General features: G+C 45.8%; 1 protein-coding gene across 1 annotated transcript; it reads right to left on the bottom strand.

Annotated features, from left to right (window-relative positions):
• Positions 1-13598: 13598 nt before the first annotated feature.
• On the bottom strand, positions 13599-14150 carry LOC145566462 (uncharacterized). Its single transcript, XM_081625875.1, has one exon. The coding sequence runs from the start codon at positions 14148-14150 to the stop codon at positions 13599-13601; it is 552 nt and encodes a 183-aa protein (XP_081482001.1).
• Between the last annotated feature and the right edge of the window lie 655 nt (positions 14151-14805).

Here is a 14805-nt window from a genome sequence, read left to right as displayed (position 1 = left end):
CCAAATTCTAATGACGAACCTTATAAGGAATAATGTCATTAGTTCAAATATAAAGTACGTAAACGAATCATCATAATCGAAAATAGCATCGCATGCAATTTTCCATCTTGTGCTAAGGTTGAAAGTGCAACTACAAGAGTAGCATCTACCACATGCGTGTTTTTTATTTATTTATTTTTTAACGAATACCCAAAAAGAACGATAAAAAACATGTTTTTGGATTTTTTTAGAAAGGCGGTCTAAGTTAAACAAGTTGTTAGCCAAAGAGATATTTTAAACACCTACTTAACGATTCACCTTGAAGTGGTAATATCGTTATTCTCCGTATAACATTACTCATAATGAGTCAAAGTCAACATTGAACAGTGGGCGTGCGCAAGTCACAAAGTTGTGCGGAAGAGCTACGCGCAACATCTGGACTTGCGCTTGGAGGGTGCGCACAACTTTAATAGTTGCGTGCACCACCTGGTAGGTTCGACCTTTTTTTTTTTGTCAAACCACATTATTTTTCGAATTTTGTTTTTAATATCTCTAGGTAACGAGTTAGAATTAATTAGATTAGACACGAAGCACATAATAAGCGCATACTCATGTAGTCACATAAGCACATAAAAGGAACCGTCAAAGCATACAATGATATTCTAAGGTCAAGGCTTCGGTGTCCAATGGTACCATATCTTAAGGGACGATGCACGAATGAATCACTCAACATGTCGATTTCAGGTGCTCTCTTGCTCTTAGTACGTGTCATCTTCCTATGGTGACACGTGTCGCCCATTTATTAGGCCATGTGTCATCATGGGATTGGACCACGTACTTGGGGTAATTTTTACCCTAAACATTTGCCTCTCAGAGGTGGTGGCTCGTCCCAACTTGGCCGCCTTCTCTGATCTTCACTCGTTCGAGTACCTTGGGCGCAGTTAAAGTATTTCGAATTGTTAGCAGGAGCCGGACAGGATCGTCCGTCCCCCTTATTGGGCTAAAAGCCTTCTCCGAGTAGCCCAACGCTCTCTAGGAGCTTGGCCGAGTCATTTTGATAGGACAGAGTGGGCCGAATGGCCTTGAATTGGGCTAATATGCCTTGATTAACTTGTCTTGGCGTTTTCAAAGCGTTGCCGAATGATCGGTCGGTCAGCAAAGGCCGAAGGGACTTTTCGCTGACATCCAACTACGTTCCACTTTCTAAGGAAGTGGTTCAACTTCCGAGGTACATGCAGAGAGTTACGACTTTTTATGATGCCCGTTCGAATTCCATCATAAATTGCATGATATTTACACGGATTCCGTCAAAAGGAAGGGTTTAACCGTTCGACTTCTAGGTTAAATTCTTTGAATTTTAACCCTTTGGCATTCTTTAGGCGGGAATAACTTTTTACCATTTTACCCCTCCAAATTTTGCCTATAAATAGCAAGGGTTTGACCTTCAGTTTTTACTTTGGGTTTCCTTGCTTTCTAGAGAGAAGTCAAAACTTCTACAGAGAGAAAGTTATTTCTTCCCAGAATCTCCGAGAGCTCTGCCACCGGTTCGAGTTTTCCGTTCAAGACTTTGAGTTTTCCGGCCTTTCTTCATCCAAGATCTCCCAAGAACTTTTAAAGTTTTTCAACCTTCTACTCGGATGAAGGTAACCGAATACTCTTCATTTCTTCTTTAATTTTCTTTTCCTTTTTTGCTTAATTTTTCTAAACATCCTGGATCAAGATTCGGCCTCGTCCGTTTCTCCTCATGAGGCCATCTGTTCGTCTAAGACTGAGGAATCTAGAGTGGACGGGGATAAGTCCTCGTATTTATGGAGTGGGTCCATTTCTAGTGCGTACCAACTCACCCTCACCTATTCTTCTATGTCCCTGCAGCCAAATATGGCGTGTACGAGGTAAACACACGACCTTCATGCTGCCAGAAATCCTGACGGCACTCTTGTTCAACCTTTGGTCTCCTATGATCCGAACAACAAGGACTTGGAGACCAACACCCCAAACACAAACACAGACACCACCACTACTATGGATGGTAGTGCGTGCTCGGTGGCCGAAGTGACCACCTCTTTTGAGGAACGCCAGAATAAATTGGGCACCTCTACTTCTAGGAGGAGTCCGAATGTAACCCGCGCTTTATTTGCTAACTCGATCCTTGCAGCGGACGAGTTACCGACCTCTTTACCCCGCTCTTCTCCTCGAACGATCGCAGGTCGATCTGACCAAAATCGGCCAGAGCAGTCATTGCACCACCACCGTATTCAATCTGGCCAAAGTCGACCATAGTCTTCGGCGGCTGCTCAGGCACAATACCAAAATCAGCCAGGCCCTTCTTGTGAGGCCGTGCGAACTCTTGCTCCCCCTTTCTCTCAAGCTCTAGGGTCGGCTAGACCTAGGACCGGCATAGTAATTGCCAAACCCACTGACTTCCCCCACCCCATTCCATTTGGAAGTCACTGTTCTAGGGTTGGGGAAAAAGACAAGGGCAAGGCCCCTTTAGTGCCTGAGGAACCAAGACCGGCCGAGCTAAGGCAGGGCTCGGTTGGAGGGAGTTCCACTGAGGCGGATAAGCTGGACAGGGTCTTGTCTTAAGAATTTGGTTCAGCGAGGGCCCCTGAAGTGTGCAAGCATAAGCCGTCCAAGTGGCGTGACTCGAAGTAGAGGTTCTACCTCATAAAGACGGGAGACAAGGAGTTTAACAAAAAGATGAACAATTTCAACTCCTCTCCCGTTCAGCTTGGACGAGGGGATCAGCAGCCGACTCGCCCCCCAATTTACCCGGACCATGTTGATCAGCTTGACTATTTCAAGTTCAAGCGAGAATTTAGAGAGGGGCGTCGGGTACCTGTTATTCCTAGATGGATCCCCTTGGTGAACTGGTTAAGGGATTCCCTATTCATGTCCTCATTCGGCCTGCTCCAAAACTTTCTTCAAGGTTGACTTTTGCATCATGCATCATTGACTGTGTTTTTACTTAGAATATTCTTATAACTCTTTTTCTTTTGTTTGTAACAGAGCAAGCCATGTCTCAACTTGATCCAGCTCAGAAGGGTGAGATGGACATGAACGAGTTCAACATGGAGCGCTACAAGCTTATGCGAGCTCAATATGAGGCGGCAAAGGGGGTGCGGCTATTCTCTTTGCCTTGAACTTTTGTCTTCTCTTTTTTTTTTAATTACGTTCAACTTGCTATGCTTCAGAGGATAACACTTTTAATTTGAGTCGGTCGCTGCATGTATTTCACTCCTGGCCGAGTGAATTTAGGTTATAGGTCTCTTACTACAATTCTACTCGAACAGCTAGTAAATTAGCTAACACCTCAACCCTGGCCAAGTAAACTTGAATTATATGTTCTTTTCTGCAATTCTACTCGGACAGGTCTTAAGCAATTTTGCCGAGTGACTTTCTTTTCATGCTTCTATCCTTCAATGCTATTCGAACGGAGGTTTCTAACTGAACCTTTTCTAGTCTTTTCAGTCAGCTACCCCTAAACCTGCGAGGAAGCGGCCGGCGCCTACTTCAAAGGATGATGAGTCGTCTAAAGCTCGCAAGGTTTCGGCGTCCAGAATGCCGGCGGCCAGGGCAAGGTCGCGGGTTGCATCGGCGCAACCTAAAGGAGAGCAATCCCAGCTGGTACTTAGTAGGGACTCCAAGCCCTCGGAGCCACCTTCGTCCGAGGTGGCCCAAAATGAGCCCGTCCAAAAGGACGAAGGGGAGGTGCCGACCCCGAACAACGCGGCCGGCCAAGTCTCAAATCCGCACGTTGAGTTTTTGGGAACTAAGCCTTCTGGTTCCCAAACTAAAGGGGAGCTGCCCTCTCTGCCAAAGGCGGCCGAGCAGCCTCAACTGATGCCTCCTCCTGAGGGTCGTCCGCGCTTTGCAAATCTCTTAAAAGGTACTTATACTTCTTCGTCTTTTCCCTTCTAACTTTTCTTTTCTTTAGAATTCTAACTTGTCCTTAATTTGTAGAAACTTCTGAGGATTTGGACGTTCGTCCCCCTGGTTCTTCTCTAACTGGGGCCGAACGCAAAACTATCCGGGACGTTATTCAAAAGGCCGTTGACGTAGGGAAAAGTAGGTCGTTTTCTACCCTTTCCTAGAGCCAAAGAAAATTTATAAACACTCGACCAACCTAATACGAGTATATGGTAAGTCAAGAGTCGAACCCAAGGGAATAAGTAGGCGCAAGCTATAGCCTAGGTCAAGCTACTTCGAAGATTGAAGAAAGATATGGTTGGTAACTAAGGTATTGAGAAAGCTAGATAAATCGAGAAATTCAATATACTAAACACTAGGGATATAGGTTCTGTTCCAGGTATGGATCCAAGGGTTCTGCTGGGTGAGCTGGGTCCCGTTGACAACCTACACAAGGCAACACATGTGAACTGCCCTCGGGGGTGGCTCGAGGAACCCCCCTCCGATGCTGAAGTTAGAGAGTGTTTAGAGAGAGAAAGTGTACTTAGAGAGATGTAGAGAGTGTAATCACTTGTATGTCTCACCTCCTTTCTATTGTACTTGCCCTTTATTTATAGGTGTGTGATCTCCTTTGTGGAGAGTTAGGCTTGTTCAGCTCTGCGGGCTGACTTTGTAGGGCTGGTAAGCCCCTCTTAGTTGTTCTCTCGACAATGAGTGCGCACCTTGGGAGTTGGGCGATAGTTCTGCGAGAGCTATCCTATACAACTAGCCCCTCAAAAGGTTGTATGAGGTCAGTCATGACGAATTTTCTTTACGCGGTGGAGTCTTCCTAACTGAGCCCAGCTGGAAGGAATAGCTCAACAAGAGCTATCCCTTACAACTAGCCCCTTAAGAGATGGCGTGAGGTCATTCATGCCAGCTATTCTGAGCGTGTAGCCTTATCGGTCGTGGCTCAACGGGTCGTCTGGCCAAATTACCCTGTGCACTCCTAGCCCCTTAAGTCTCTGGGTTGTTGATGCGATCCGGAGACTTAGGAGTTCAGGTCGTAATCTTGGTGATGACGCTATCGTACTACATGGTTTTTATTGGCTCTATTTCTGCCTACTGGGTGCACGTCTGGTCGTGGCTTGCTAAGACTGCAGGGAGAGATTTTGATTACCCCTGCTGAAGTCTAAGGAATGACAATCCTGCGGAGAGGAATTTCGATCACTCCCGCTGAAGTCTGAGAAATGACGATCTTGCGGAGAGGAAATTTCAATCACTCCCGCTAAAGTCTTTCCCTTAATATATATATATATATATATATTCTTTTTTTTTGGCGGGAACAGTGTTTGCATGAGTGGGACACGTGTCGATCATTAAAGCCTTAAGTTTCGATTTTACTGAAGTGACATGGCGGTTTGGCTTTACTCCGTGCCCAACCGCCCATTTACTCTGTGTTAAATTCACTGTCTCCCTTTTCCATTTCTTTTTACCTTCTTCATTTTTTTATCTTCCCCGTCTTCCTTCTTTTCATTTCAAATTTCTCCCTTTTTTGTGTCCATCTTCAGACGCGCGTTTCTCCTCCATTGTTGCGGTAAGTTCTTGCCTGCTTTACTTTTGTTCTTGCTTCATTTTCTTGCCATGATCGCTTTTCTCTTCTTTGCCCTTTTCCTTTACTGAATTACCTTTCTTTTTTTTGGTTAAAGTCTGGAATTTCGCTCCCTGTTCGATTTCTTGGATCGCCATTGTTGTTGTTCTATGTTGCTTCTGTAACTTTTGTTCTAAAGGTACTAACTTTGTACCTTTTGTTGTATGTACTTACCCAATTTTGCTTCTTTTTGTATTTTCCTTCACGAAATTGTGTCTTTTGACTCGTTTCAATTATCATTGTCCGATTTTACCCCTTTTTTGTTGTAGTAATTGCACTCTTGATTCTTTCTTTTTATTCCTCCATTGTTCTTGTCCCCATAAACTGATTTTCAATTTTCGGTGCCCCATTTTCTTCTCCCTTCTCTCTGTGGGATTTTTATCTTTGTAGATTTCATAGTGTCTGACGCTTCTGATAGTCAGAACATAAGTGAGCCTCAAGTGGCCACCGACTCAGATTCTCCTTCTCGATCATCTCCTTTAGGTGAGCGCCCTGTGCACACTCCTCCTGTTTCTCCTTCTTCTTCCCCCACTCCCATACAAATGGTTGTGCCCTTTGATTGTCCCCCCACTGCGAGCAGGACGAGTACTACTGCGACTCCTATTGCCGCATCTAGGTCAGGCAGTAGTCGTCTTGCTAAGGGCAGTGCTTTTTGCCCTTTTCAGCGCAAGCCTCGCCTTGATTTTTTTGACCCTTACTGTGAGCGGGTGCTTGTTTTGGATGGGATTCCTTTGTCCCATCTCGAGCAGGATGATTGAATCTCTAGGTGACCGCTCTGTTTATGACTGTCAGCCCACTTATGTCGTAAAGCCTGTAGAGGAAGGCAAAACTGAGTTCTTTTTGGATGACAAGTGTTATGGACCAAAGAACTGTGTGCTAGACTCCAGTTGGCGTAAGGATGCCAAGAGGTTGAACCTTGCTTCTGTGGGGCAAAAGTTTTATGGTTTTGGTGAGGGCTATGAGCTGGTTCTGCCCGCTGACGGTGCGAAGATGTCTGCTCTCCTTGCTGGTCATATTGCAGTGTTTGCTTCTCAATTGGACTTAGGTCTGAGGTTTCCCCTTGATCTTACCCTAGAGAAGGTGTTCCGTGCCTTCACATTTGTATATCTTTGCTACATCCAGCCTCTTATACTTTGATATGCCTGCTATGGTTTCTGCGGTTTCGAAGGTATCCTGAGTCCCTGCACCTATTTAAGTCTTTAATGAGCCTGAAAAGGTCTGCTTCTAGGACTGAGTCAGGATGGTACTATGTAGCTCCCAAGGATGGCAGAGTTCTGTCTTTCCCGAAGCTTGGTCGCTTTCGGGATTGGGCTGGTAAGTTCTTTTGGGTGAAGGTACCCTCTACTTTTGCTGTGCTGCGCAATTTCTGGGAAATTCGCACCAACATGGCTGGGGTTACTGTCTCCCCTTCTAAACCTACTCGTGGGACGGAAGCTTTTGACGCTCTACAGGGAGCGGAGACAGGCGATTCGAAATTTCCTAAGATCTGGCTGCCCAACTCTATATATATCGTGGGCAACGAGCAGCTCTATGTCATGCGTTTGTGCTGCACGCATGAGGCTGGTAAGTTTTGCTTTTCGTTCTCTTCCTTTTTCTTTTCCCTTTTTGCCTTGGCCCTTATGTTGTTTTGCTTCTTTGTCTCCCATTTTCAGGTTATGACAAACTAGACAGGCGCATTCTTGGGTTGGTTGATAATTGGAAGGACCCCTTAACTGCTACTCTCGACAATCCCCCAGAGCTTTTTGATGCTCTAGAGGTATATGCTGGTTCTTTGAAGAATGAGGTGCGTCTAGCTCCAGCTTAACTGCGGGCTGTCTTTGGCCCTGTGACAGCTGCTGACTGTGCAGGATCCAGCCGTGCCGAAGCTGAGCCCTCCTCCTCCACTGTTGGGAGTAGGCGTGATACTCGTCATGCCCCCCGAAGAGCGGCTTTAGAGTATGAGGCGTTAGTGGCGCAGGGTGTTTCCCTTGAGAAGCAGCCTACTGCGGCTTTCGGCCACGTGGCCTCTCAAACCTCTGCAGCCAAGAAACAACTTGATCAAGCTTCTGATGATCCAAAGAATACCGCTGATGATTTTGCGGATAGTGTTCTTAAGTTTCCCTTTGATGAGGCTGAGACTATTACTGCTGAGGGTGTAAAGCCCACTTCCTCTGTTGAGCATGTTCTGCTCTTTTCTACTGATGCCGATACTACTACCATTGCGAAGGACACTATAGCTCCTTCTGCTGAGGCCACTAATTTCCAGCTTCCTGATGAGACTATCATGGAGCTTCCAAAGTTTCCGCCGCGCCCTTCTGGACTGCAAGGGCGCCTCCGAAGTGCTACCAGGGATGGGCACTCTCAGTTGAGGAGTACTCACAAGCAGGATCAGCCAGTTATAGACTTGGAGGATGATCCTGTGACCTCTGTCCATGTTGAGGATGAGCCCGCTGCAAAAAAGGCTCGCACCTCCTTTGGCCTTGATTCTTTTTCTTCTCACTCCGCTAACACTGGACTTCCTGGTGAAGATGCTGATAGGGGGGTTGACACTAAGAATTCCAGTGAACTTAATCATTGTGTTCACCAGTTTTTAAGCGACGCCTTTGAGAACCCACTGTCTGCGACCTCAATCTCTATTGGGGGTACCTTCCGCCCTACAGGGCCCATTGAATTTTCTGAGGTCCCCATTGAAGCTCACCTTCGTCCCTTGTTGTGCCCTCCTAGAGCTGAGAATGCTCCTTTCCGCCTTGAAATGAATGTTAGGGCTGATGAGTCCTTGTTCGTGGACGATCCTCAGAAAGGTGGTACCTTGGGGTATTGTCTTACTCAGGGAGTTCGCCTCCTTGCTGATTCTACGCGCAGCTCGGTTAGCCATCCTGCGGCTACGGCTTGTCATGACTTGCAAAAGGTTAAGTTTTGCTTTTTGTCTTTACTTCTCTAATTCTAGTTTCTTTTTCTTCTTTTTCTTATGCTCCTATTGATGCCTTGTCTTTTTTTTATCCTCTTTTGATTTCTACCCTGGTTTACTCTATCCTTTTTCTGCCTTTCTGTAGCTTGTCAGGTCTGTTGGGGACTTATCCAATTCCTTGCTTACAGTGGAGAAGGAGTACCAGAATCAAGGTCTAATCCTTTCTCAGAAGAATTTGGAGGTTCAACAGGCTCGTTCTGAGAGGGATGCCATGATCAATGAGGTGACTCCCCTAAGAGAGAGGGCGGACGCCCTACAGCTTCAGTTGGGAGAATTTCAGCTCACCAAGACGAAGCTGCGAGCTACGAGGAACAGCTGCAAACTTCTCAGGCCAGGGTGCAGACGTTGGAGGCGGAGATTGCCGATTTGTGGGCTGGACATATAGCTGAGTTGGAAGCTTCTAGGAAGGAGGCACTCAGGGCCTTTGCACTCTCTCCCGCCTTTGCTAGGCTGCTGGCTGATCGCCATGATGGTGGCTAGGAGGCTGCAGCCCGTTGCATGAGTAGTTTGTATGGTGAGGGTGAGGAACAACAGGCTCGTTTCAACACTTTCTGGGCTAAGGTTGAGGCTGCTGGAGATGTTGGCTTATTTAAGCTGCCTGCTTACCACCCTCGTGCTGTTAGCTGCAAGGTTCCTGACCATGATGTGTTGAACTTGGAGGTTCCTCTCTACCTTGACGTTGCAGCAGCTATTGGGGTGGAGTCCTTGGCTGGTGGACAATAATGGTTATGGCAGCTGTCACCTTCCTATTCCAGTGGTTCCTCTGAGTTTCCCTCACACAGATTTATGGTAACTAGATAGTTTTCGTTGCTAACTTTGGGAGTATAGCCGCCAAAGATTATATTTTCCTAATACTTTATCTTTTCACTGCTGGGCCTGTCCAGCTTGACTTGAATTTATGTTTTATTAACTTTACTCTGCTGAATGTTTACTTTGCCTTGGCTGCTGAGGGCTTTCTTATTTTCTTGTCCTCTACTATATATAGCAGGAACTTCAATGAGCTTTGCTCTTTCTGCCCTGTTTGCGCTGTATGGTTGTGCTTTATGTACTCTACTTAATTTTTGTAGAGACTTGCTTGCATATTGATTAGTTTATTCAATTGTTGATTGTTTGGCATCATTCAGTCTGCTCTGCTGAGACTTTTTCGTGTCAACCAGCTTTTGGCTGCTCGTTTTATGTCATTCAGCTTATTTCGCTGTGACTTGTTTGCGTCGTTCAGCTTGTTTGTGCTGCGACTTATTGCTTTGTGCCTTTTACTTCTCTTTGTAAGGGCTTATTATTTGTCTATCTCCTCCTCTCCCACTCAAAGAGGTGAGCTGGGTGGGGCTAAGAGGACCTTAGTGTTGCCCGCGCAGCTCATCCTCCTTCGTTTTTACTGCCCTTCCCTACTCAAGTTGAACGTGCCAGGCCTTCCCCTCAGGCGTCCCTGAGGTGGTGCCCTATTTTACTTTGAGCAGGTAAGGTGAAATTTTTAGGGAGGGATGCTCTTTTGTCGTTTAACGTTGTTTTGCTGCGCCATGCTAGGGTGCTTTCTGCTTTCAGCACTTACATGTGTTTTATTTTTTATTTTTTAATTTTTTTTTCTGCATGTTAGTTCATGATGTTAAAGCATAACATATTTAAACAAGTTTGTGCAATATACTCCTCACGTAGAGGCTCGTATTTCATTGAATTAAAATGTCTTAAATGCCTTAATTGACATAATATGAACTAAACAGAGCTCTTGAAAAATTGAAACAATTATCCCTAGTTCTACTTAACTTCTTGCCTTTTTAAACAAAATATTTCTTTAACACATCAGCATAAAAACTATTCCTTAAGACCTGACCTTCTTGATCTGCGAGGAGGAATGCACCTGGTCCTACCTGTCCTTGAATGATGAAGGGGCCTTCCCAATTAACTGACAGCTTTCCATGCTGATTTCCTCTTCCCACTGTTGTTGTTCTTCTGAGGACCAAGTCTCCTGGCAGGAGCTCCCGGTGCTTGACTCTTTTGTTGAAAGCTTTGGAAATCCTGCTCTTCTAGGCTGCCAGCTTGAGAGCTGCTTTTAGCCTTACTTCTGGCAGGAAGTCTAGCTCTTCCAGCATGCGCTTTTTATTTCCTTATTGCTCATAGTGTTGTATCCTCAGGCTGGGAATTTGCACTTCTAATGGGACAACTGCATCAGCCCCATAGGCTAGGGTGAAAGGGCTTTTACCAGTAGATTCTTTCTCAGTGGTTCTATTTGCCCATAACACTTCTGGGACTAGGTCAGCCCATAGGCCTTTGTGCTCCTCCCGCTTCCTCTGCAGGGCTGTTAAGATCAGCTTGTTTGCTGGTTCAGCTTGGCCATTATTCTGCGGGTGACAGATTGACGCACTTGCATACTTGGTGCCCATTTCCTCCAGGTAATCTTTGATGGTGTCACAATCGAATTGGCATCCATGGTCAAAGACTATGCACTGCGGCACCCCGAACCTTGTAATGATGTTTTTCCATATAAATGTCCTCACTTGGACTGCCTTTATATACTTAGTAAGCTCGGCCTCTATCCACTTGGTAAAATAGTCTACTACCACTATGAGGTACTTCCTGCCCGCTGACCCAGTGGTGAAGGGTCCTAATATGTCTATTCCCCAATGAGCAAACGGGATCGGGTTGAGGATTGGGGTCAGATCATTTGCTGGCTTGTTTATGACTGGGAATATTTTTGACACTTGTCACACTTTTTCACATATGCTAGTGCAACTTGCGTCAGAGTTGGCCAGTATACGCCCCTTCTGAGCACTTCTAATCCCAAGACCTTTCCACTAATGTGTTTGGCGCATATTCCTTAGTGTGCTTCTTCCATGATCTTCTAGTGCTCCCACTTTGGGATAAACCTTAGCAGTGGTTTTGAGAAGCCCTTCTTGTTGAGCTCCCCATTCATTACCACGTACCAGTTAACGTCCTCCGTAACTTTCTTAGCTTGCACTTCATCATCCGGCAGCGAGCCGTGAATTTTGTATGCTAGTATATCTGTGAACCAAGCTCGTTGCTGCCTGATGCAGTTCACCTGCTCCTTTTCAGCGATACTGCTTTCCTCCAGGACTTTCACCATCACTGTCCTTGTGAGGCTCTGCAGGGTGGAACTAGCTAACTTTGATAATGCATCAGCCTGGGAGTTTCTCGCTCTAGGGACCAAGTCTATCAGGAAGTGAACTAGCTGAGCTTCCATCTCCTTTACCTTAGTTATATACTTCAACATTGTGGATTCCCTAATCTCATACTCCCCCTTCAGATGACTGGCGACAAGCTGAGAGTCAGTCTGCAAATGGACTTTCCTAGCTCCAACTGCGATACTCATATGCAGGCCTGCTAAAGTTGCCTCGTACTCTGCCTCGTTGTTTGATGCCTTGAATTTGAACATAATGGCATAATCAAATACATTTCCCTCTGGAGATGTCATTATGATCCCCGCTCCACTCCCTGTTTGGGCTGATGATCCATCCACTTTCACCTTCCAGATTCCAATGTCATCTTCTTTCTCTTCGTACGAGGCTTCCATAATGAAATCTACTAAGGCTTGCGCTTTGATAGCTGCCCTAGGCTTGACTTCGAACTCATACTTAGAGAGCTCATGGCCCGTTTCAAGAGTCTGCCTGATGCATCCATTTTTGGTAATGCTTTTTCCAATGGGTGATTTGTGAGGATTTGTATTATGTGCACGTGAAAATAGGGTTTCAGCTTCCTTGTTGTTGTTACCACCGCAAAATCCAGCTTCTCCACCAACGGGTACCTTTGCTCGGCCTCGGTCAGTACATGACTTACGAAGTATATTGGCCTCTACTGCTTTTGTCTTTCTACTAGGAGAATGGCTGCGATTGTTTGAATTGACGCAGAAATGTTTAACTGTAATTTTTCTCTCAGCTCCGGGCGGATCATTGTTGGGAGCTTAGTTAGATGCTCTTTGATGCCCTCAAAGGCTTCTTTTTCTGCGGCTTCCCACTTAAATTCCCTGTTCCCTTTCAGCAGCTGGTAGAATAGTAAGGCTTTGTCGGCTGACTTGCTGATGAACCTAGTTAGTGCGACCATTTTGCTTGTTAGCCGCATGATATCCTTAATGCACTTAGGCTCAGGTAAGCTTAGGACTGCTTCAACCTTCTCCAGATTCGCATCTATCCCTCTTTTGCTGATTAGGAAGCCTAAGAATTTTCCCGAGCTCACCCCGAAGACACATTTCTTCGGGTTGAGTTTCATGTTATACTTATTTAGGGTAGCAAATGTTTCCTCAAAATCCATGATATGTCATGCCTATGTGACACTCTTGACAATTGAGTCGTCAACGTATACCTCAACATTCCTACCTTTCTGGTGCATGAATACTTTATCCATTGTCTTCTGAAAAGTAGCTCCAGCATTCTTCAACCCGAAGGGCATAGCTATGTAATTGTACACTCCACCCTCAGTGATGAATGCGGTTTTCTGCTAGTCTGGATTGTGTAAGCTAATTTGATGATACCCTGAGAAGGCATCCATGAAGCTCAGCAGGGCGTGCCCGCTGGTTGAATCCACCAGCTGGTCGATCCGCGGCAGCGGGTAACAGTCTTTTGGGCATGCTTTGTTAAGATCTGTGAAATCAACACACATCCTCCACTGGCCATTTGCCTTCTTCATCATGACCATGTTGGCTAACCACTTCGGGTAATCGTAGGGCTCAATGAATCCAGCTTCCAAGAGTTTTTCCACTTCTTCCTGGATTGCCTGATTTTTCTCCGTGGAGAAGCTTCATTTCTTCTGCCTGACTGGCTTAACATCTTCCTTCACATTTAGCTTGTGGACCATGACTGCAGGGTCAATTCCGGGCATCTCATCTGCTGAAAATGCGAAGATGTCCTTGTTCTTCCTCAGCAATTCTATGAGGTGCAACCCCACTCCGGGGTCAATGTCCTTTTCGATTTTTACTGTTCTTGAAGGATCACCTTCTGTAAGCTCGACATAACATGCTCCCCGCTGGGAAGCAGTCTAGCCATCTCCTCCTTTGCGGGCTCAAAGTTTTCCATGGCTAACTTCTGTTTATCCTTCTCTCTGTGATATTCTTCGCGCTTCCTTTTTCTTGACTTTTTCTCAGCTTGTTCAATGGACCTTTGCTCTGAGATTGGCTACTGTCTGGTCCTAGCGGGCTGCTTTAGGGCAGTTATGTAACATTGCTGAGCTGTTTTCCAGGCTTCCCCTGAGCTTTGCTGACTGCCCTTCATTGGTTGTGTAAGCCATGGCAAGATGATAGGTGGAAACCAATCTGCCAATCTTGTGGATGAGCGGCCTTCCCATGATCACATTGTAAGGTGAAGGAGAGTCTATCACCAGGAACTCTGCTCGAACATCGCGTCTTTTTGACCTTTCTCCTACTCGGACTAAGAGCTCAATTATACCTTCCGGGGTCAGTCCAGACCCGTTAAACCCGGTGACTTCATAATTCACCCTTTTTAGATCTTTCCTGTCTAACTTCAACTCTTTGAACGCGCTGATATATATGATGTTGGCTGAGCTGCCCCCATCTATTAGTATTCGGTCTACCTCCCAGATTGCAATTCTCATCGTCACCACCAGAGGATCATCATGAGGATAGATTATGCCCTTCTGGTCATACTCAACAAATGTAGCTCGTGGCTGCGGGGGAAGAAGTGGCCACCTACGCTTCTCATTATAGTTTATATGGTGTATCATTGCCCGCAAGTCTGCCCGCGCCTTGTTCACGGTCTCCCATGTACTGGTCCTCCGCTGATCACATACACTCTGCCTTCTGGTTTGCTATCTCTATCTCTATCCTCGGCGGAACCCCTGTGACCTCCTCTGCGGTCACGGCCTATTATGTTCTCCTCCCTTCTTTTAGAGGGATCAGCGTGCTGTTAGAATTAGTTCAGGTACCCCCTCCTGACTAGATCTTCTATGTTATCTTTCAGGCGTGTGCATTCGTTGGTTGTGTGGCCATGATCCCTATGGAATTCACACCACTTGCTGGGATCACGGTTCCTGTTAATCATCCTCGGGGGTCTCTGCCACTTGTCGTCAGCTATGTTCACGCTGAAGAACGAATATTATGATAATAGAATAATAAATTTATAAGATAATTATGGAACCGCTCGTCTTGTGTGTGGCTTGAACAAAGCAACCCTTATAACACTAATCAAGTAATTCCTATAACACTGACGAAATAACCGACCAACTAATCCCTATAAACTAAACAATCCCTGTAACATTGATTGAGTAACCCCCTATAACACTGACAAAGTAACCCCTATAATGCTAACCAAGTAAACCAATAACATTGACCGATTAAATCCTAAAACCTGATGGAGTAACCCCTATAACACTAAGTAAG

Source organism: Chenopodium album, chromosome 11 (assembly GCF_948465745.1).
Source record: "Chenopodium album chromosome 11, dcCheAlbu1.1, whole genome shotgun sequence".
In the NCBI taxonomy this organism is placed as follows: domain Eukaryota; kingdom Viridiplantae; phylum Streptophyta; class Magnoliopsida; order Caryophyllales; family Amaranthaceae; genus Chenopodium; species Chenopodium album.
Note: the sequence above shows the minus strand (reverse complement) of the source record. Positions and strands in the feature narration are given on the sequence as shown.

Excerpts from the sequence above, each read along its gene's own strand:
- LOC145566462 (XM_081625875.1), bottom strand. The coding sequence starts at position 14,150 with ATGATACACCATATAAACTATAATGAGAAGCGTAGGTGGCCACTTCTT.